Source organism: Podarcis cretensis (assembly GCF_951804945.1).
Source record: "Podarcis cretensis genome assembly, chromosome: 7".
In the NCBI taxonomy this organism is placed as follows: Eukaryota; Metazoa; Chordata; class Lepidosauria; order Squamata; family Lacertidae; genus Podarcis; species Podarcis cretensis.
This window is the reverse complement of record NC_137176.1, coordinates 93,980,422-94,002,173: the sequence shown is the minus strand read 5'-3', so window position 1 is coordinate 94,002,173 and position 21,752 is coordinate 93,980,422. Positions and strand designations below refer to the sequence as shown.

Genomic DNA, 21,752 nt, shown 5'->3' with positions numbered 1-21,752 from the left:
GGAATGGGGACTAAGGAGAGGGGGCCTGAGGGGGGGGGGTGCGTGTGCAAAATGCTGCCTTCCTTCCTCCCTTCCGTCTTGCAGCTCCTGGCTAAGTGGCACAACCAAGTTGTGCCCGTAGCTGTAGACCGCAAAAGTGGAATAACATGTCCCTTGCCGCTGGCACAGCCTGGCATCTTCTCTGTGCACCCTCACCAGCCCCCCTGCTTGGTCTGAAAGGGGGAGGGAGAAACACCCCCCTCCCCAGTTTGCTAGGGCGTTATCATGGACTGCTGCTGCTGCTGCTGCTATCTGGGGTCCTTGAGCCAGAGATTCCATGCAGAATTCCTCCTTAGCTTATCTGTTTGCCCTTCCCGATTACCTGGGGTCTGCCTTGCCTTGCGTCTTGTGAGGGGTCTTGTTTCTGGGAAGGTGTCTCCCCCTATCATTTCCTTAAATCCTTGCTCCAGGGCCAGCTTCCCTGCCAAGGCCCAAGCTGCTTCCTTCAGCTGCCCAGTCATTGCTGCTCCATTGCCAGCTGCCAGGAGGAGGAGGAGGAGGAGGGGGGGTGCTGCAGTGGCCTTTTCATACTGCGGAGAGTGCTGGGCTCTGCCTGCTACGTTCTGTTCACACAAGCAGGCAAGCCGTGTCTGCTGCCGGCGGGCTTTGCACCTCAGCACACGTTCACCAGAACCCCGGTGGCGGTTCATTTTACAACCCTGTTTTAATTTTTAAAATAAATCTTTTAATCATAATTAACGTTCCCCCCTGCCTTTTTTTAATGAAAGAGAGGTGTAGCACTCTTGAATCAAAAGAACAAAAATGGAATTATAGGAGGCACCCCCCCCCCAATGCTGCAATGGACCTGTGCTGAGCTGCAGTGGGTTCAGTCTGCCGACACTTCGCTGTCTGCATCAAAGCCGTGCTTTTTTAAAAAAGACAGAAGGCACTGCTAAGGAACTCCTATTTGGGGACTTCCCTGGCTTTTTTTCTGGCCCATGTAGGACCAGTCTGGCTAGTTGGCCTTGGTGAAGACTTGACGTTTTCATCCCCAAAAAAGTTTTTGATTTGAGTTTCCATTGAAATGAGGCTGTATTTTAATATTTTAATGTTTTAATGTTGTATTTTACTCGTTTTTAAGTTGTATTTCAATCAATTTGTTTTTATATCGGGTGTTAGCCACCCTGAGCCCGATCTTGGCTGGGGAGGGTGGGATATAAATTATTATTATTATTATTATTATTATTATTATTATTATTATTATTAAGGACATCTGCCCTGGAAAATCTGTGCTCCTCATCTGTTATTCCGACAAGTTCCTGTCGTCTGGCAAGGTCCAAAATGGGGAAAGCACAAGTTTAGCATGACATTGTTAAGTGGATATCTCATGAAAAGTGAGCAAACAGTGTCACACTCAATTCTGGTTGTGAAAGAGCCCTGAAAGGGTCACATGGTGGGTGCAATTTGCCCATTTCATAACAGCTGTCTTGCTCTTGCAAAACAAAAGTCAAGGCCCAAGAGACAATCTGGCCCCTGTCAGTCTATCCAGGGAAACAGCCTTCTCCTCTAATCTGAACAACTTCAGTTACTCAAGCACTTGATATTTACTGTTTGGGGCCAATAAACCAATTCATCGGCTTGTTCTTGTTGCGTATACAGCAGTTCAGATTGTGCTCCTCAAAGGCAGAAGAGCGCTGCCTCCTCAAAGGACACACAACCCAGGGTGTGCGACCCGCCCCCTTCTCCTCTTCGCACACTGTGTGCTCTCAGCCAGGCTTGGCCGCGTTTGCACATTGCAAGAAGTCAGGGTGGCTGGCACAGCTGTGTCCACTTGGGAGCAAGTGAGGGGGGTTCTTTCTGCCCGGCCACTCTTCCCCAGATGTGAGGGGAAGAAGCAAAGCACAAGACCACAATTTATTTAATTTATATGTCACCTTTCCTTGCCCCCTTTATTGTCACAACAACCCTGAGGGGTAGACTAGGCTGAGAGGCTAGACTGACTCGCGTTCACCCAGTCCGCTTTGTGGCTGAGTGGCGATTTGAACCTTGATCTCCCCAGTTCTTGCCTGTGACACTTTTGTAAAATGACTCCTGCTCTTGCACCACTACTTGGAGAACTGACTCTCTCTTCCTGTGACTTCCAAATCGGGGATCCTGACTGGCTTCTCCCCAACAAGCCAGGGCTTACAAGGCAGCGACAAGACACTGCCGGAGGCCAGCTAGTGATTCAGACTTTCTGGGGAGAACGAAAGTGCAACCCTGGGTTCAGATGTCACAGGAAGCCAAGGTTCATTGTACTTTATGCTTTATTGCTCCGAAGCAGGAGGGCCGCAGCAGGTGCCCCTGTGTGCTCCTCTTTCCTGGTAAGGTGGCAACCCCGGCAGCTTTTCTCATTTGCTGGAATAAGAGGCTGAACCTGCACACTCTGCTGGCAAATTGCACACCTTGAATCCGTGGTGTCCTTGGGATTATTTGAAATCCTCCCTTTCTCTGCAGACAGAGCAAAAACCAGAGCGAGCTTTGCGTCCTGATCCTGGGCATCGTTACTAAGAGGGAAATCCTGTTGACTGAAGTAGGACTTTGCTCCAAGGAGGTGGACTTGAGGTGGAGCTCAGCGCCTGTTTCTGGGAATGGCAGATTGAGCAGCTGCTTAAAGCAGGCTCTAGACCAGTGGTGGCCAAACCTGGCCCTCCAGCTGTTTTGGGACTACAGCTCCCATCATCCCTAGCTAACAGGACCAGTGGGCAGGGATGGTGGGAATTGTAGTCCCAAAACAGCTGGAGGACCAAGTTTGGCCACCACTGCTCTAGACCAGCGGTTCTCAACCTGTGGGTCCCCAGATGTTGTTGGACTACAACTCCCATCATCCCTGACCACTGGTCCTGTTAGTAGGGGTGATGGGAGTTGTAGTTCAACAACATCTGGGGACCCACAGGTGGAGAAAGGCTGCTCTAGACTTTGTGCCGGTCGGGCTGCCAGGGTCCTGCAGGGGGGGCATCTGCAAGTGGCTATTTTGGCAAGGCGTTGAGGCCCAAGCCTAAAGAGGGCGCCCCCCATATGCTTCCTGTCTGTCACTGCCAGTTAGGGATGGAGTCCTGCTGCTGCTTTGGCAAGAGAGTCACCCCCCCCCTCCATTGCATCTTGAGGGGAGTAGATGCAGGATCCCCTGAGGAGATGGAGGTGCTGACAGCAGCAGGCCCTTCGTGGCAGCCGGAGGAGAGCAGCTTCCCTGGAGAGAAGGAGGCTTTGCCGGGCTCAGCTGGGATTCTGCAGAGGACTGTTGTGGCTGTCACTGGACCCCGCAGGGGAAGGGGAGAGGCAGATGTTGTTGATCCAGGCTGGCTGGTGCAGGAGAGAAGGGCCCATGTGAGCAGCTGTGCTGAAGCACGGGGCTCCACCTTGGGCCGCGTGTGGCAGAGGCTGGTGTGGCCTCTGAGGCTGGTGGGGGGCTCAGCTTGGAGGTCCAGGGCAGGCTCATGCTGGTCCCCAGAAGCAAGAGCTTCCTGGCAGGGATGTGGGAAGATGCTCCCCCTTTCCCGCATTGCTTGCAAAGTTACAAGTGGGAAGCAGGAGTGTTTTTGCAGCTTCGTCCCCCGCAGGAATGTCCGGCCTGCTAGACACGGGGCTGGTGGTGTTGCTTGCCCTTCCAGAGGGAGCAGCGCATGTCCTGGAGAAATTGAGGGAGGGCAGGGAGCAAGTGCCAGCCCAGTGGTGGGTCAAGTGGGAGGGGGAAGGGAGGGGAAGAGGGGTCTAGTTCCGGGAATTGGAGGGGGATGCCCAGCCCCTCTTTGCTCCTGGTTTCCCACAGGTAGACAGGCTTCCCTCTGGCTCTGCCTTGAGCTCCCCCCAAGGGGTGGGGTGGGAACTGGGAGCAGATGGGGGTTCTTCTTCCCCAGGAGGATCACGCTGGCAGCTAAGGAGGCTGCTGTTGTGCTTCCAAGGTGAGGGCTGGTCTCAGAGGCCTCTTGTGTCACAAGGAGTCAGCCAGGCATTGAGGCTGCCAGAGGACGGTGGTCAGAGGACAGCGGTCAGATTATTACCTGGAGTGAGCTGATGGGGCTCTCACTTGTGAGCCAGTGTGGTGTAGTGGTTTAGAGCAGTGGACTCGTAATCTGGGGAACCGGGTTCGCGTCTCTGCTCCTCCACCTGCAGCTGCTGGGTGACCTTGGGCCAGTCACACTTCTCTCTGAAGTCTCTCAGCCCCACTCACCTCACAGAGTGTTTGTTGTGGGGGAGGAAGGGAGAGGAGAATGTTAGCTGCTTTGAGACTCCTTAGAGTAGTGATAAAGCGGGATATCAAATCCAAACTCTTCTTCTACTTGTCAGCATAAAACTAATGTGGAGCAGCTTCTGGTGCTTTTGCAGGCTCAGGTTGGGGGGGTGGTTTTGGCCCATGAAGCCGTCTGCAGCTTGAGATCAGGAGGACCCCTTGCACACACACACACACCCCCCCGGATCCCGCCCCAGTCTTTAGAGTATTTATCAGAAGGCCCTTTCCAGGCTTTTCCTACTCCCAGAGGAGGGCAGTGCTTGAAAATAGTGGTCCCTTGGTTCAGATATCTTAGTACGTGGGGAAGGGGAATAGGGGTGCCTTGGATGGGAAGGGCCCTAATATTGCCTTGGGGTGCTCTTCCCACTGTGGCTCAGCTGGTGCCCAGACTCTGGACTTGAGGCACAATGCTAACATGTTTTTTGTCCTCTTGTGAGCGTTTAATTAGGTCACTCCGTGATCTTGCTCCTGGGCTGCTCTCTTCCAGCTGCGTTTCATGGATTGCCTGCCTGCTTTTGCTGCTGCTGCTTTTGCTGCCTGACTTCTTCGCTGGTTCACACATAGTGCCAAGCCACGGTTTAGCAGACCAAGAACCTGCCACTGCAAGTTGCTTCTTTCCCCCAAGTGTGTTCTGTTTACAGCTGCTCTTGCTGTGCGTCAAGGAAGGGTGTTGGGCTTGCACATGACATCAAGCCACAGTTGACAGAAACCATGGTTGTGAGCTGACAACAAACCATGGTTAAGCCACTGGGCAGGGTTTGGGTGACCAAGGAAACCATAGGTGAAATGAACCATGGCTTGGCATCATCTGCAAACAAGGCTTGTTTTGAATCTGTTATGGTTCGTCACCTTGAAAACTCCTTAAGAGCTGGAGGATGGGATGTGCATTTTAGCATACATTTAGAACCATCCTCAACCTGACAGGGGGAGGGGGAATCTTCATACTAGACTGTGTGGCACAGGCAGCCGCCAAGGCACGGTGGAGCCCTTGTTTTCTTCGCTTACATAGGGACCCGGAAGTATCTGATGAAAGATTGCATTAGATTCCAGTTAAACAGCTCAGATTTCCTCCAACGCCCTGTCTTAGCCAGAGCGGAGTAACACACTGGGTGCAGGGAGAGGCAGGAGGACATTTGACCCCTGGGATCACCAGCAGGATTAGGCCAGCCTTGTCTGGTGGCCTTGAGCCATTCCGGTATCCCTCCTCGGTGCCATTGCCCCACCTGCGCCCTGGCATCCCTCTGGGCAAAAGGCCGACTCAGAGCTGAACAGAAAGCAACCCTGCCCTGCCCTTTGAACTGGGCACCTGGTCCTGGACTGAATCCAGGCTGTTCCTATTCCCATTCCCTCCCCTCCGTCTCTGATCCAAGGTAGACGAGATGTTAGCTGCCTGGCATCTGAGTTTGGGAAGTCAGAATAGGGCATAGCAAACGGGCTGGGGGCATTTAACCCTCCCTTCTGTGTCCCTGGCTGGAAATCACCTAAGGGAAATCTTCCTTCTGGCGGAGGGGGGAGGTGGTTAGGCAGTTTCTGATAGGGAATGGCTTTCTTGGGGAGGAAATGTTAAAGTCTAGTGGCCTCAATCCCGATTCTTTCTCTCCTGCTCCACATTCTTTTAAACACCCAAACTAAGCTTGCTCATTGAATGCCAGTCCCAGCCTGGCTATCTGTGCTGTGTTCCTGGGTGTGGAGAAGCTGATCTTTCTGTCACGACTCTAATGCTCTTATGAGTCACCTGCTGCTCTGGAGTAACTAAAACTATTAGTACTAATCAGTCGTTCAGTTTTCTTTCTCTCTCCCCCCCCCCTTTCCATTTGGCACCATGAAGAGTTTTGTGGTGACGGCGTCAGGGAAGGAGGGGCTGGTCACTTCTGTCTCTTCTACCCAGCAGTCCTTCTCTCTCACCCCCCCCTTAGGGTGCTGCCCTGTTGCAGTTCCTATGGGAGCCCATCTCTAGGGAGAGATAATGGCCTTGTGGGGAAGAGGGGACGGCCGAGGGACCTGGCAGCCTTGGGAGTGATCTGATGTGCAGGCAGGCTTGCAACAGTCCAGAGGGGCCCAGAATGACAGCTTGAGGGGGGGGCATTGCTGCAGGGTGAAGAGGACTGTCCAGACTTTATCTATCTCTCAAGGAGGAGATGAGGAACTGCCCAGGGGATCTGTTTGGGGTACTGTGGAGGCATGAGGCTAGGTCCTTAGGGATCCCTGGATTGCCCCCTGGCCAAGCTCATTTTGGGAAAGCCGACAGGACTTTAATTCAGAAAGTAGGTTGGGAAGAGTTTAGAACAGGGGTCGGCAACCTGAGGCCCATGGGCCACAAGTGGCCCACATGGGTCATTTAACCGGCCCCCCGGCGAGTCCCCCTGCGCTGCGCTAAATTGGCGCAGCACAGCACGGGGACTCACTTCCGCACCGCCGGAAATCGTGTCTATGCAGACGCAGATGCCGGAAATTGCGGGCGCAGGCGCAGTCTGGCCCACAGAAGGATCTCCGCTGGAGTGAAGCGGCCCAGGTGAGGTAAACCTTGCCAACCCCTGGTTTAGAAGAAAAGGGGCAACGGGGAGGAGCATATGCTAGGCTTCAGCACCCTCTCTGACCACCTGGGTGTTGGGGACATTTGACTTTTAGCTGCTACCCTCTGAAACAGGATGTGTGCCTTGGTGGAACAAGAGGAGAGGGCCTCTCGTGGATCGGAAGTGGGTCAAGGAGCAGAAATAAATGGACAGGCCTCCAAACAGGGAGTTGTAGAAAGCAGAGTCTCCCAGTCTGGGATCAGTCTTGGGACCTGTGCTTTTTAACTGTTCATGGACAGTTAGCGGGGAGCAGTGGGGTTGCCAGGTTTGCAGATTGTTCAGGGTTGCTAGAGCAAAAAGAGATTGTGGAGAACTTCAAAAGGAACCCTCTCTCCAAATGGAGTGAATGGGTGGCAAATGGCAGGTGCAGTTCAGTGTCAGCAAGTGTGAACTGATGCACATCAGGGCAAAAAATAAATAAATCTGAATTCCACATAAATGTCCCTGGGGTCTGAACTGGCAGGAATCATTGAAACTGCAAGGAAAACTGCCAATATTGTAATGCCGATATACAAATCTATGGTGCAACTGCATTTGGAATACTTTGTACGGTTTGGGTTGCCTCCCATCCAAAGGGATATCGCAGAGTCGGAAAAGGTTCAGGAAAGTCTAATCAAAGGGGATGGAGTCCCATGGAGAAAAGCTGCAGCACCAGGAACTTTTCAATTTAAAGAAAGAAAAGTGACATGATAGAAGTTTGTGATACTATGCATGGCATGTGGAAAGTGGGTAGAGAAATGTTCTTCCTCTCTCTCACCTAATACCAGATTCAAGGACGTCCAATGAAACTGATCGTTGGAAAATTGAGGACCAATACAATAAAGTCCTTCTTCATGCAGAGCATAATCAAATGATGGCACTTGATCAGTGTTAGAAACTCAGATATATAAGCTAGGTGCCAAAATGCTTCTTTAAACCAAGGTTAGAGTCGCCAAAACAGAATTTTGCCATTTTTGGGCAAGACTAAAGTCTTATTTTTCAACGGATGGATTGACTGTGGTTGATTCTCAGTTAAACCTCTGGCTAGTTCCAATGACAACCCTGAGCTCAGTTAAGAACTTTGAGAATTTAAAGAAGAAAAGTCACTTGGCCCAGGGACAGTCAACTTATACACCGGCCTATTCCTACCTCTTTTTCTTAATGGGGAAAAGGACCGTTCATAACATAAGAATATTATTCACAACTGTGAGCAGTGGGGTGGGGTAATAGAAGACAAATGACAATAATTAGTTATAACTTTGTTCACTGCTCAGACTGCACAGAAAAAGCGTTTTGATTCCTGAAATTCATTCTGATTCTGCAGATAAAATATAATGGATAGAATTCTACAGGATAGAGTATTAGTGTGTGAAAACAGTCGAGATCCAAGGATCCCCAGGCATGCGCCTCCAGATGGTGGAGATGTCCGGTGCCACAACACAAAAGGAAAAATGTGGAGGGAAGAGGGAAGCAAGAAAACTCAGGACACTTCCTTCTTCCTGCTCAAATGTTCTTAAGGCCTCGGCGATTCCCAAGAAAAAGCAATGACCCTCCCTTGCTGGAAATGGCTAATGTGGCTGTAAGCCGTTGACCGTAGCATGTGGGGTCATTGTCTTCTGCGGCCAGGCTGGGCTCTGTAGGTTCACAGGGCTGCAGCTGACAGCATTGCTCCAGGGAAGGTTGAATTTGACGGGGCCTCTTTATGGGCAAAGAGGAGCCCTGCCCAACTGGGGAGGGCAGCAGCAGCAGGAACGGGAGGGGCAGCTGCTCCCTATCTGCCGCCGCAGCAGCTGCTGTTCCTCCAACTTAGACAAGGACATGGTCCTAACAAACTTGGAACGTGTCTCAAAAAGAAAGTTAAATCTGATCACATTTAACCTCAAAAGAAGAAACCAAAATGAGGAAATCAGTTGCAAAGAGTTGTTCTTCTTCCTGCTGCCAATTACACTCAGCTGCGAGTGTCTGCAAGTTATTCCAGTCCTATGGCTGTTCTCCTCTGGTCGGCCACTGCAGGCCGGAAACAGGAAGTGTGCCGGACTTCCCTTCCTTCCTTGCTCAGCCTCCCCCAACCTGGTCCCCTCCAGATGTGGGGCTGCACTTCCCATGAGGGTATTGGGAGTCCAGCTTCGCCTGAGTGGCCAAAGTTTCCTCTGCAGCCTCTCCAAATGGGTCAGCGACTGCAGGCGCTTCCGGAGACAGGAGGCCTGTGAAGGCAGGGCATAGATAGCCAGAGATGTTGCTGGCCAGCCGGGTGTAGGCAAGAGATGTTGAAGTTCAGCTGTACTGGGACGGGGTGTCCTCCGAGGAGCGGCTGGGTGCCCCATGAGGTGCCTGAAGAATATGCTTGAATTGCCCATGACGGCTCCTTAGAAGGCAAGTCTGCACCAGCTGCTAATCTCCAGGAACAATTACTCTGTGGTACTTGTTCTTGTGAATGTGTGGGGAAGACAGATGGTTGTGTAAAGTCTTTGCACTGGAAGCAAGTGGGGCATTTCCCCTTGACAGCCACCTGATGAGGCAGCGGATGATGTTCTAAAGAGCAGCCTGCAAAGGAGGACAGGGAACATTACCCCACACCCCGCTCCTGAAAATAATCTTTGGGCAATCGCAGGTTCACTGGGAAGAGGCCCCAGTTCCTTTTTCGCAAGGCATAAAGATCTGGACCCCTCACCGATTGTGTTCTCTCCTTGCATGGAGTCTGGACTTGAATGAGCGAAGGAGAAGGTACCCCAGGGTGGAGAGCTTGGTGTTTTGGGATTCTTCTTTGGCGCTGAACTGCAGGCGCCAGTTACTGTGATTTGGAGGGTCTCAGACAGGGAAAAGTGTGTGAAAGCAGAGCATCTTGGCGGAGGAGAGTCTCCAGGTGTCATAAGAGCAGAAGAAGACACCCTGAACCCAGAGCCAAAGGAGGGCTCCTGGAGTAGTTGTGCACAGGGATACCAAGAAAAGACAATGGAGAGATCCGGTCTCCTGTTTTATTAAAGTCTCCCAGCCTTTGCAGACGCAGGATGGACACCACAGCAAGGAGACTTCGGTTTGCCTGCACCGTAGAGAATGTTCACACCTTCTTTATACACAAAGCAGCATCCGTCCCTCTGCCCAGGACTCCCTGTTGCTTCACCTGCCCACCAGAGGGCAGAGGCGGCAATAGCCAAACCTTACCATTAGCTCCCCTTTCTGGGCTCAGAGCCCAGCACCGCAAAGCCCAGAGATAAGGAGAACATCCAAGCCAGTCAATTAGCCTGTGTCAAAGCAAGCAAATATAAGCATATATGAGCTCACTGCTACAACCACTACCAGTTAATTGTGGGGTTATCTTGACTACCAACATGGCCTTAGGGAAGCTTTCAGAACAGCTCAGCTTTGGTTCAACACACTAGATGAGGCCCACCTTGTCCAGCCCCCTGTTCTCACACTGGCCAAACAGATGCCTGTGGGAAACGCACAGGTCAGATTCGAACACAAGCCCTCTCCCCTCTTGCAGCTCCCAGGAATGGCTTTTGGGAAGCATGTACTGTTCCCAACTGTGGAGACAGAGCAGAGCTGTCCTGGTTAGCAGTCATTGATGGCCTCCTTTGCCCAATCCTCTTTGGAAGGCATCTCACTTGGTGGCCATCCCTGCCTCTTGGGGGAGGGAGTTCCACAGGTGAACTCGCCACTGTATGAAGGAGGACTTTCTTTGGTCTGTCCAGAATCTTCCCAGATGCCACGGCTAGTTCAGGACACAGACCCTTGCCTAGATCTTGGAGAGCAGGGGGTGCAAAGTGGAACTCCTTATTCAGGCTGCTGCTTCTGCTCGACGTTAAGGCGCAGGCAGGGAAGGGGGCTGCAGGCCCAGAAGAGTTTCCTGCAGCCGTCTTGCGCTGATGACTTCAACACACCCTGTTTTGATGAGCTTCACATCCTCCCCTTTGTCTCCCTTCCTGTGCTCCTCGTAAGAGTGTCCCCAAGGAGGCAGAGCAGGGGGTGGTGGGGTCCGGAGCCTGCAAGAGCGCTTTGGCCCCAGCCACCAGGAAGGAAGGCTGCTGAGAACGAAGGGGGGTGGCTGTTGGTGGCTGCTATGGCAACAGAGGCAGGAAGAGAACCCGGCCTCCTTGGCAGCAGTTGGGGGCTGCTCCTGCCCGCAGCCGGGGAGGGTGTGGCCGCCTTGGTCCTGACCTGCTGGGCGCGCTCTGCGTGTGCCAGGCGGGCAGCAGGAGGGCCTGGCTGCCGGAGCATTGTAGGCAAAGCTGCTGCCGGGTGGGGTGAGAAGGGCCTTTGTGGAAGTGGGGGTGGGCCAACGTGGCAGAAGAGCCCTTCCCTCCAATTGCCTTCTGCTTGGTGGTTAAGAGCATGGGCACAGAGCCCAAAGACCCTCTTGACCCCAGGTTGCAAACGCCCAGCTGTGGAGTTGGGCAGGGCAAGGGGGTCTTGGATGCCCCTCTCGGCCAGGTAGCCCAGAGGGAGGCAGGCTGGTTACGCTGCCAAGGGCTTGTGTGTGTGCCCAGAGGGTCTCTGGTGTGGAGATCACACCTTCCCGTGCTTGGCCAGGAGAAGGCTGCTCCCCAGGGAGCCGAGCAGTGCCCAGGCTGGGGCAGCACCTTCTCCTGCTGCCCCTTGGCATCTTGAGAGCCTCCTGGGGGGCAGGGGCTGACACAGCTAGCTGGGACTGGCCTGGAGGATCACTTTATAGAGTTCACCTATCCCTTAGCATCCTGCTTGTCTTCCAGGGAACTCAAAGCAGCCTGCGTGGTCTCCCCTCCCTAAGTTCCCCTCTCAACAACCCTGCAAGGTAGGTGAGCGAGGGTGACCTGGGCCTTGCCAGCCCTGCTCCTGTGCTCTGACTCTGAGCCAGTTGGTTCACTTCAATGGGTTGTTCTCTGCTTTTCAGCAGATTCTGAGGGCTGCCTTGGGAGACCAGCCCCTCCCTGGAGACCCTCTTCCTCCTCCCCTGGCAAGGAGATCTGGGAGCAGAGCAGAAGCAGCAGCAGCAGGAGGAGCACCCCCAGCTCCTGCCAGGCCAGGCCTTGTTTGAACCACCGCTTGCTTGTACCTTTGGGAGACCAAACTCCGGAGGGCGGATGAAGATCCAAGTGTGGGTCACGCCGGCACCCCTGTTTTATTCTTGTCTTGGGGGAGGGCTGCTTAAAAAGAGGACAGCAGAGAAGTGGGTGGGAGCCAGGTGTGAACTGGGAGGCAGTTCTGCTGCTCATGGCTTTTCAGTCTTCCTCCCGTGGTGGCGTGTGTGTGTGTGTGTGTGTGTGTGTGTGCGCGTCCTCCAGGGGTGTTCTGCCTTGGATGCCTGGGGGGGGCTGTGTGTTTTTGTGGCTGCTGCCTAGTTGCCGATGCCACCCTGCCTGACACTCCAACCCCTATACCACACCGCCTCGACTTTTATAGAAGACATCTGAAGGTGCCACTGCACAGGGAAGTCTTCAATGTTTTTTTATTATTATTATTATTAATTTTTTAGAAAAATTTTCTTTTACAGATTTAAATAACACATTCACATCCACTATAATGCCAAATTCTTTTGGACTTCCCCCCGCTCCCTCCACAATCCTCATAATTTTATATTTATTTCACATTTCCTTTATAATTGTATTGCCAGTTAATTAATCTTTACAACTCTTATCCCTCCCACAATACCCTTTCTCATCACAAAGCCTCTTTAAATCCAACTAGCGTTGTCTGTTCATCACAAATATTTTCCAGATAAATCGTAAAAGGAAGTCTTCAATGTTTGAGGTTTTTATTGTGTATTTAATATTTTGTTGGGCGCCGCCCAGGGTGGCTGTAGCAACCCAGTCAGATGTGTGGCATATAAAGAACAAAATTATCATTATTACTCTTTTACTTCCAACTGGGAAATGGGATTGCGTCCAGCTGCCTCCTGACCTGCTTTTTTCTTCCTGATACTTCCACTTCCTTAATTCTCCATCAAGTGTGAAGCACTTGTGCTTCTCCCTCCCACTTGAGGGGGGGGCCCTGGAAGGGCTCCTTCATGTTTGGCCCTTTCCCCAAAGGGGTCTCTTGGACACGGCCTCTTCTCTCCCTCGGACTTCACATTCCTGCAGCTCCCTGCAGAAGTTTCTTCCTCATCCTCCAGTGATTCCCATTCAGTTTGTGAACAGTTCTTACCTGAAGCCCAGTCCCCCAATGGCCAGCTGTTTACAGCACAGTTTGGGAATTGCTTTTCTTCTTCATATTGAAATGTGTCCCCTCTGCCCCCGGCACTTTACAGCACACACACAGTCCCCTCAAATAATCTATTTAAAAAGGAGCATATGAAAAAGTTAGGACAGAAGATAGAAAGTTAGCAGGGGGGCGTGTAATGAAATCAAAACTGGCAGACCAACGGACTGTTTGAGTAAAATGGTCTAATGGATGACTCAGCGTCCCTGAGAAGGCTCAGCAGATTTTGGGGGGCAGGCAGTTCCACAGGTGCGGTGCTGAAAACACCACCATGCACCTTTTCGGCCAAAGCATCTCGGGTGGGCATGTGGTGGCAAAGGCGCCAGTCGTGTCTTGGTTGCATTGCTGCAGGCTCCCTTGGGAGGAGAGCCTGGACGCTTCAGGCAGTGCAGAATTCTGCCACCAGGAATGGCTGGCGACTTCCTTACTGCTCTGTCCCCAACCGTGCCAGATTCGCATTTGGCAGGGATGCTGGGCAGGCCTTGGAGCTGCCTCCTTCCCCCTCTCTGGCAGGCTTCTGGCCTGCCCAGTTGACAAGCTCTTCCCTGTTCCTTCGGGGGCTTTTCCAAGGGTGCTGAGGCTGCTTTTTGTGGTGGTTTTGCTGCTGATGCTGCTGGGTTGCTCTCCTTCTCTCCCTGATCTCTGTAAGTGCTTTTTCATTGCTCCTTATGGTGCTTTGCTGGCTGTTTGTTAGCCATCTTGGGATGAAGAGAGTTTGAATAGAAACAAATCAGATCTGAGCAGACAGGATCTTGTGGAGGAGACGGTTAGTTATGTCCCCTGGTTCTGTGCAGCCAGCACTTTGAACTGGGCCCAGAAATGAACCGGATGTCAGTGAAGCCGATACTTGGAGAGGAAAGCACTGCATGCTCTAAAAATCTGTATGACTTTGGAAGAACTGTGCAAATGTAGGTTTGGTGCCAGGGATTGAGCCTCCCTGAGCATCTTGGACATTTCTGGCCCTTCAGTATTCCTGTTCCAAGTGCTGGTGCTGAGTGCCAGGTGATCAGAACATTTGCCTCCACACCACCCAACCCACATGCTCAGATCAGTGCCTGAAGCCCTGCTTATCATCCCCCCAATGACGTGCATTAGAGACAGGGCCTTCTCCGCAGTGGCCTCTCGCTTAAGATGTTCAGTTTCTGTGTTTTAGGTGGGATTGAAACCCTGCCTGTGCCGAGTGGCTTTTAACGGTTGCACTTGATGAATGATGTCGTTCTGGAAATGTTTCTTATAGGCTGGACTGTATTTCACTGGATTGATGGGCTGGTGGGGTTTTGTATTTTACAGCTGTAGTTAACCGGTATTATTTCTGATGGTCAGAGCCATTCGGCTCCAGGACAGACTCCCTGGGAAGGTGGTGGACTCTCTTTCCTTGGAGGTTTTGAGCGGAGGCTGGATGGTCACCTGACAAGGGTGTTTTAGTTGAGATTCCTGCATGGCAGGGGGTTGGACTAGATGACCCTCGGGGTCCCATGCAGCTCTACAATTAAATGATTCTGTGAGGCAAAGCTTTCTTCACCTTCTTGAGAAGCCTTGATCCAGAGAGGCAGCTTTTCCGTCTATAAGTAGCAATAGCAGCCGTCCGTAGGCTTGAGAAAGGACGAGTGGTGTCTGGTCAAATGTCTAAGTCCTGAGCTGGATTTTGTGGTCAGGGGCCGCGTCTTGGAAGGGGGTGGGCTCTGCTCAGAACCTTCTTCCTCCCCCTGCCTTTAACTTCCCCAGGACTCTTCCGCCCTCTGCATTCTGTCCACCTTCCTCTCACACCCATCTTTGTAAAGAAATCGCACCAAATTATGTGAAAAATGGGCTCTTAGATTGTGGGAATATATGTGAGCGTACTGTTTGGTTTGCACCGTGTGAGACTTCTGGGCAGAAGGGGAGGGCGTTCCCCCGGACCCCCACTCAATCTTGGGTGGGCTGCTTGCGGCTGGGGAGGGTGGTCTTCCTCTGCACTGCTTGAAGTTGCCAACCCTCTCTCTCTCCCCTCTGCAGCCGCGAAGTGGTGGGAGACCCGGCCAAGATGTCGCATGAGAAGAGCTTCCTGGTGTCTGGAGACCCCTTCCCTGGGCAGCAGCCGCCTGCCCCACCTGGCTATGCCCAGCAGCCCTACCCAGTGGCTCCCTACCCGCAGCCCCAGCCCGTGGCATACGGCCAGCCTGGATACCCGCAGGGCCCCTACCCGGTTGTGGCACCCTACCCACAAGCGGCACCCTACCCCCAGGCACCCTACCCTCAGGCGCCCTACCCCCAGGCGCCCTACCCGCAAGGGCCCTACCCACAGGGGCCCTATGCCCAGCCGCATCCAGGAGTTGCCGTGGACCCAGACTGTAAGTAGTCCACTTGCCCGCTCTGCTGCAATGGTGGGGGGCAGGAAGGGGGGCTGTGGGGTCTCTGCTGGGGTGGCAGAAGAGCTGCTCCTGTGAGCCAAGGGAGAGACCCCCTGGCCCATGCAGGCGGGGAGCACCCTCCCGCCTTGTGGCTGCTTCCATGGGGAGCTGGGCTGCCCCGAGGAGCCTGAGTAGCGTTCCCTGGGGGGCGCTGCTCTGTGGCCCCCTCCTCAGTCTCCTCTCCTCTTCTCTTGCTGCACTTGTGCCCCCCAGCTGGAGCCAGGCGCCCTGTTTATGTGGTATGGAGAGGAGGCACCGCAGACTCTAGGATTGGTGAGCGCCCGCCCTCATCACCCCTGCCACGGGCTGGGTGAGGGGGCAGGAGGAAGAGGAGGAGGAGGAGGAGCTGCTGCTGCTGCTCCCTCTGGAATCTGTAGGGAGAGCCGCCGGGTGGGGAGCCCCTGCCTGACTGGCTGCGCTGCTTCTCGTCCCCAGCGCCCGTGCACAGCAACTACCATGAGGACGGACCGCCCTCCTACTATGACAACCCGGATTTCCCCCCCACCAACTGGGAGGACAAGACCATCCGCCAGGCCTTCATTCGCAAGGTGAGTCGGGCTGTGGGTGTGCAGAGGCTGTGGGGCTCCTGCCCTTCTCCCTCCCTCCCTCCTTCTGCCTCTGGCCCTGGCAATGGGGTGTAGTCAGTGTGGTGTAGTGGTTAAGAGCGATAGACTCGTAATCTGGGGAACTGGGTTCGCTTCCCTGCTCCTCCACCTGCAGCTGCTGGGTGACCTTGGGCCAGTCACACTTCTCTGAAGTGTCTCAGCCCCACTCACTCCAAAGGGTGTTTGTTGTGGGGAGGAAGGGAAAGGAGAATGTTAGCCGCTTTGAGACTCCTTAAAGGGAGTGAAAGGCGGGATATCAAATCCAAACTCTTCTTCTTCAGTCCAGTCCAAGTGTGGGAGGAAGCTCTGGAAGTGCTGTGGCTGCTGGTGGAGGAGGAGGAGAGGGGCTGGCAGTGCGCAGACCCTCGTTGGCAGGGAAGGGTCAGACCCCCAAGAAGCTAGATCTGTTATTGATCGGGGTTTCTTTGCATGCCACTTTCCCCTAGTTAAAATTGCAATCAAGGCAGCTCACAACATGAAGAGAGTCACATAATTCCAAAAACGGAACAATAATAGGTAATGAATAAAAGCATATCTCAACATACACAGCCAAACTACGTCATTACTGTTGACACCCATCTGTCTCGGGAGCACACCTTTGGGGGTGATGTCACTCCATTGGAGACCGATACGGGAGAGAAATGTTTTGCTGCATCTGGGGCAGAGAAAGGCGTCTGGTTGTGCTTCTGCAGATGCCAGGGGGCCCTTCTTCTCTCTGCGCTCCCCCAAGCAGCCATTCCTCCTCTGGTCTCTGCTGTGGGTGCAGGACCTGGCTGCCTCCAGGCACTGCGCTCGTCTGCAAAGGATTCTCACAGGGCGGAGCTGATGGTGTTGCCAGCCTTCATTTGAGACACAAGGTCTAAAACTACCATTTTTTCGCTCTATAGGACACACCTGACCATAGAACACACCTTGTTTTAGAGGGGGAGAACAAGAAGGAAAAAATCTCCCCCTCTCTGCCCCTTCAGCGAAGCGGCAGGAGGCGCTGTGCAGAGAGGGGGAGATTTTTTTCCCCCTTGTTCTCCCCCTCTAAAACAAGGTGCCGTTCAAGGTGTGTTCAGTCGCCTTTAGGGGGCTACCTTGGAAGCCTGTAGAGCGAAAGGGGTCGTGTACACTGACCCCTCTCGCTATCCAGGCTTCAGTGAAGGCAACCCAAAGCCTCAGGAGCGTGGCGGGAGTTCCCACTGTGCTCCGGAGGCTTTGGGTTCCTTTCAACCTGCTCTTTGGGGCTGGCGGGGGGGGGGGGAGCGCTGCTCAAAGACCGCCAGCCTCAAAGACCAGGTCGGGGAGCAGCGCAAAGGCTGCGCACCGCCTTCCCACTGCCCCCCCCCCGAGCTTGTGGGGCTGGCAGCGGGGGGAAGCGCTGCTTTGCCCCACCACCAGCCTCAAAGAGCAGGTCGGGGAGCAGTGGAAAGGCGCGCAGCAAGCTTCTCGGGGCTGCCGGGGAAGCCCGATCCCCCCCCCAGCCCCAAAGAGCAAAGAAGCGAAGACAGCGAGCAGGATCCATCCCGCTCACTGTCTTGGCTTCCTCTTTAGCCGTGCGCAACCTCTCCGGCAGGGAGAGGCTGCGCGCGGCTATGGCAATACCCCCACCTACCACAAAAGCCCACAGGAGCTGCACACACTTTAAGGAGGCTTTTCTACGAGGAGGGAGAAGGGAGTGACTGGCCGCACCAGTCCCTTCTCCCTCCTGAGGAAAAGCCCGCAAGAGCCACGCAGAGCTTGTGTGCAGCTTTGGGGGGCTTTTCCTGCCTGCCTCCCCCCTGCACTCGCTCCATAAGACGCACACACATTTTCCCTTACTTTTTAGCAGGGAAAAAGTGTGTCTTATGGAGCGAAAAATACAGTAATACCAAAAATGGAAAACGAGCGAGGTCCCAACCAAAGAAGAACGGCAACTTAAGTTGATAGAATATGCACAACTTGCAGACTTAACATATAGAATAAGAGAACAAGAAGAACATACATTTAAAGAAGATTGGGAAACTTTTGTTGAATATATGGGAAATAATTTTGTACAGCTGAAAACACCAGCAGCATTAAGCTAAATTCAACAGTTTAAATAAGTTTTGATGGATGCAATAATGGAATACTGAATGGTGTAGTTTTCGTAAAATATGCAGGGATTTATGATATGTAAAATGAACCGTGGAAAGAGAAGAAGGGAAGTCAGTGATATCTTAAGGGTGTACAATTAGTATTTTAAGTTGTAAAACAGAAAATTTAATTAAAAAATTATCTATCTAATACCAGAAATCAGTATCAGTAACAGCAAAATTAGCATCTCCAATATTAAATCTCGACACCAGCAGAAGCCCCTGAGCAATGACCGTGGGTGGTCCATGCAGTCCAGCTCCCTGCCTCCCGCAAGGGGCAGGAGGCACTGAAGCAGCTGTTGCCAGGGGGGCACCACCATGTTTTGAGTGCTGCCTGCTCTGCCCCCCCCCCCGAGTGGCTCTGGCTGGTGTGACGGAGGCTGCCTCTGTCCCCCTGCAGGTGTTCCTGGTGCTGACCATCCAGCTGTCGGTGACCTTTGCCTTTGTGGCCATCTTCACCTTCGTGAAGGGCGTGAAGGGCTTTGTGCGGAAGAATGTCTGGACCTACTACGTCTCCTACGTCTTCTTCTTCATCTCCCTCATCGTCCTCAGCTGCTGTGGGGAGTTCCGGCGCAAACACCCCTGGAACCTCGTGGCCATGGTAAGCGGGGCAGCGGGCAGGGGGCACGTGGTCTCGGGGGGCGGCTGCTGCTGCTGCCATGGATTGAATTCTGAGTTTAAAAAGTCTTAGAAGCCTGCCTTGGCCTAGCCAGGCAGGCAGGCAGGCAGCAGAGATGGCTGCCCCTTGACTCAGATATGGGGTGATGTGGGGCCTGGATTGAGGCTCACTGCTGAAGGCACCTGCCTCTCCTCCTCCTCCTCCTCCTCAGTCCATCCTGACCCTGAGCCTCTCCTACATGGTGGGCATGATTGCCAGCTTCTACGACACGGACGCCGTCATCATGGCCGTGGGCATCACGACCGTCGTCTGCTTCACTGTCGTGATCTTCTCCCTGCAGGTTGGTGTGTCTGCTCTGCCCGCCTTCCCTTGGGAGGGGGGGGGGGCGACAAGAGGCATTGTTTCTCCCAGTGTGAGCACCTGGGTTGCCCAGAAGTGCACCTTGGGCTGTTGGGTTGGCATCCTGCCTTTGGAGGGGGGCTGTGAAGCCAAAGAGGCCTTTGCTCTTCTGGATAGTGGGTGGGTGGGGATGGCAGAATTGGCACCCAAGAGATTCCAGTCAGCGATGGCTGTGCAGGGAATCCTTTCCCGGGGCTCTGCATTGCTCCCTACATCTTTTGACCCAATGGCTGCTTGATGCAGAATAAGACCCTGCAAAGCAGACTGAAGTGCCACAGGTCAGGCAGCTGGTCTCTGGCGGAGTGTGCTGGTTCCCCTGCTTGCCACCCTTGCCCAGGCTGCCAGGCCACCATGTCCTGCACTGGCCCCTTGAGGCAAACGAGCCCGTGAAGAGATGGCGTTGGGGGCTCTGGCATGTGGGGCAGGGGGCCTGGGCTGTGGGACACTGCCTGACCTCTGTCCTGGGGCTCCTCTCCTTGTCTGCAGACCAAGTACGACTTCACCTCGTGCCGAGGGGTGCTGATTGTCTGCCTGGTGGTCCTGTTCATCTTCGCCATCCTTTGCATCTTCATCCGGAACCGCATCCTGCAGATTGTCTATGCTTCCCTGGGCGCCCTCCTCTTCACCTGCGTGAGTCTCCCCGCGGGCCCCAAGATCCACCGGCCGGGCACAAGGGCGCTGAGAATTAAGGGGAAGGAAGGGGCCTCTGAGCCCCCTCCCTGTTCAGCCCAGGGATCAATAGCCAATCTCTGTTCGCAAGGCCTTCTGCACAAAAGACAGCTCCTGGTTGCCCCCCCAGATTTAGAGGAGAGCTTGTTAGCTGTTGCAGTTGTCAGGTAGTCGGAGCCTGCTGGCCACCCACCCATAGAGATCTGCCAGCAGATCCTGATCTCCCCAGCCCTAAGTTAGAGTCCCTGCAGAGCCCCTCCCTCTCCACCCCCCCTTCACCCACCTGTGCTGGTGGAAAGAGCACCTGCCCGGCCCCTCCTTCCTTCCTAGGATGCTGAGGGCCTGAAGGCAGCTGAGAGAGCATCCCAGGCCCAGCAGTGGAGCGGGTGGGGGGTCCAGAGCAAGCAAGCTGGGGGGCCTGGGGTCCGGGTGGGGTGTGTTGGGGCGCAGGCCCCTTTGGCTCTCCTGGGGGTTCTTGTGACCCACGTGACCTGCTTTCTCCTTGCAGTTCCTGGCCATGGACACCCAGATGATAATAGGGAACAAGCAGCTGGCCATCAGCCCAGAGGAATACATCTTTGCGGCCCTCAACCTTTACACGGACATTATCAACATCTTCCTCTACATCCTGGCCATCATTGGGCGTGCCAAGGAGTAGGCCGCCCTCTGACCCCTTCAGGGGCTAGTTCCTTCCAAGCCCTGTCTTTGGTTGTGGTTCTCCTCCTTTTTATTCCCCCCCCCCATGGGGTCTCCCCCGCCCCTCCGCCCCGGTTTTTGTTGTGTTCCTGCCCGTCCCTTGAGTTTGAGTTCTTTGCCTCTTCCCCCTCCCTGTCTTGTGCTTTTCTGGGGAAGGGTACCTGAAAAGAAGGGGGAGTCCAAGGTAGCCAACCGGGGAGGCAGCGCTCACCTCCAGCCTGCCGTATGCTGGTGTCAGTTTTTGGAAAGGAAGGGCTCCTCTGCCCTGCGTCTCCCTTGGGCTGTGCAGAGTTCGGAAGAGGATGTAAATACGCTGTGCTTGTCTCTTTTGTATTTTGGTCTAGAAATGCTAATTTAATTTTGAGGAATCTCCTTTTCTTGGGCGTGCCACTCACAGCCGCTTCTTCCCGTGGGTACAGGGCTGTTCTGGGGCTCTGGACACACGCAAACCGCCCCCTGCCTCTTGGCTGGCAGCGAGGTTCCCCACCCCCCTTGCCACCTTCCACCCCCACCCCTGAATGATACTGATACGGGTGCCGCTTCCTGTCCTGCCCAGGCTGGCTTCCCACTTTGCTGGGCTCTCCTGCTCCAGCCACTGTGGGGGCTGAGTGCCTGGATGATGCCCATGTCCCGTTTTTACAAATATCGTCCAGAAAAGTAGGGGTGGCTTCTCCCCTCTGGCTCGAGGGGCAGAGACTGCTCAGCTGCCTTTTCTCAGGCTCCCCTTGGGGCATGCAGGGAAGACACCTTCCTTGCTCCTGGCCCTCAAACACTTTGCTTTTCTACAGAGCTGTGAAGTCTCCTGACCCTTTTTGTCTGGGGACCCTGTACCCCATCCTTCCTTCTCCCCTTCTTCTCCCCCCTCCCTGCCCCCCGCAATCTGGCTGGCTTTAGGGGGGCCCTGCACTACTGCATGCTGAGCAGCCACTACTGTGCCCCCAGGGCCAGCCTCTGCACTAAACTGTAAAAATAGGATGTCCTAATAAAAGTGAGAATGTACCAGATATCGATAGTCCTCGGTTCTGTCTTTGGGGCTGGAGGGGAAAGGTTCTTTTCAGCGCTGGGGGGTGGAATGCTGCATGGCCAACATCCCTGCAAGGAGGCTGCAAGGCAGGACGCAAAGACCAGGAGCCTCTCGAGTCCTGGGCCTGGATAGGGACTGAATCTCTGGGGCTGAACCTCTGCTGTATATTGAGGGGCTGCAATGAGCACAGGAATGCACACATCCTGCAGCTGTTGGCATGTTGACAGGCACCAGCGGCTGCTTAGGGAAGCCAGCTCAGAGTAATTTGATTTGCCTGAG

The 21,752-nt window shown here is 54.0% G+C and overlaps 1 protein-coding gene across 6 annotated transcripts; it reads left to right on the top strand.

Moving 5' to 3' along the window:
• Window positions 1-10,919: 10,919 nt before the first annotated feature.
• On the top strand, window positions 10,920-21,453 carry GRINA (glutamate ionotropic receptor NMDA type subunit associated protein 1). 6 transcript variants are annotated; one of them, XM_079984418.1, is made up of 8 exons: window positions 10,920-11,045; window positions 14,971-15,305; window positions 15,579-15,638; window positions 15,801-15,913; window positions 18,467-18,667; window positions 18,897-19,025; window positions 19,571-19,714; window positions 20,262-21,453. In XM_079984418.1, the coding sequence occupies exons 2-8, from the start codon at window positions 14,999-15,001 to the stop codon at window positions 20,409-20,411; spliced, it is 1,104 nt and encodes a 367-aa protein (XP_079840544.1). In that variant the 5' UTR covers window positions 10,920-11,045; window positions 14,971-14,998; the 3' UTR covers window positions 20,412-21,453. The 6 variants fall into 6 exon arrangements, with proteins under 6 accessions (XP_079840544.1, XP_079840540.1, XP_079840542.1 ...); XM_079984414.1 differs by lacking the exon at window positions 10,920-11,045 and adding an exon at window positions 11,119-11,168; XM_079984416.1 differs by lacking the exon at window positions 10,920-11,045 and adding an exon at window positions 11,201-11,232.
• The last annotated feature ends 299 nt before the right edge of the window (window positions 21,454-21,752 follow it).

Coding starts and splice junctions, on each gene's coding strand:
- GRINA (XM_079984413.1), top strand. CDS start 13,795: ATGAACCGGATGTCAGTGAAGCCGATACTTGGAGAGGAAAGCACTGCA. Junction 13,884..14,970: donor TTTGGAAGAACTGTGCAAAT/GTAGGTTTGGTG, acceptor TCCCCTCTGCAG/CCGCGAAGTGGTGGGAGACC. Junction 18,668..18,896: donor CCTGGAACCTCGTGGCCATG/GTAAGCGGGGCA, acceptor CCTCCTCCTCAG/TCCATCCTGACCCTGAGCCT.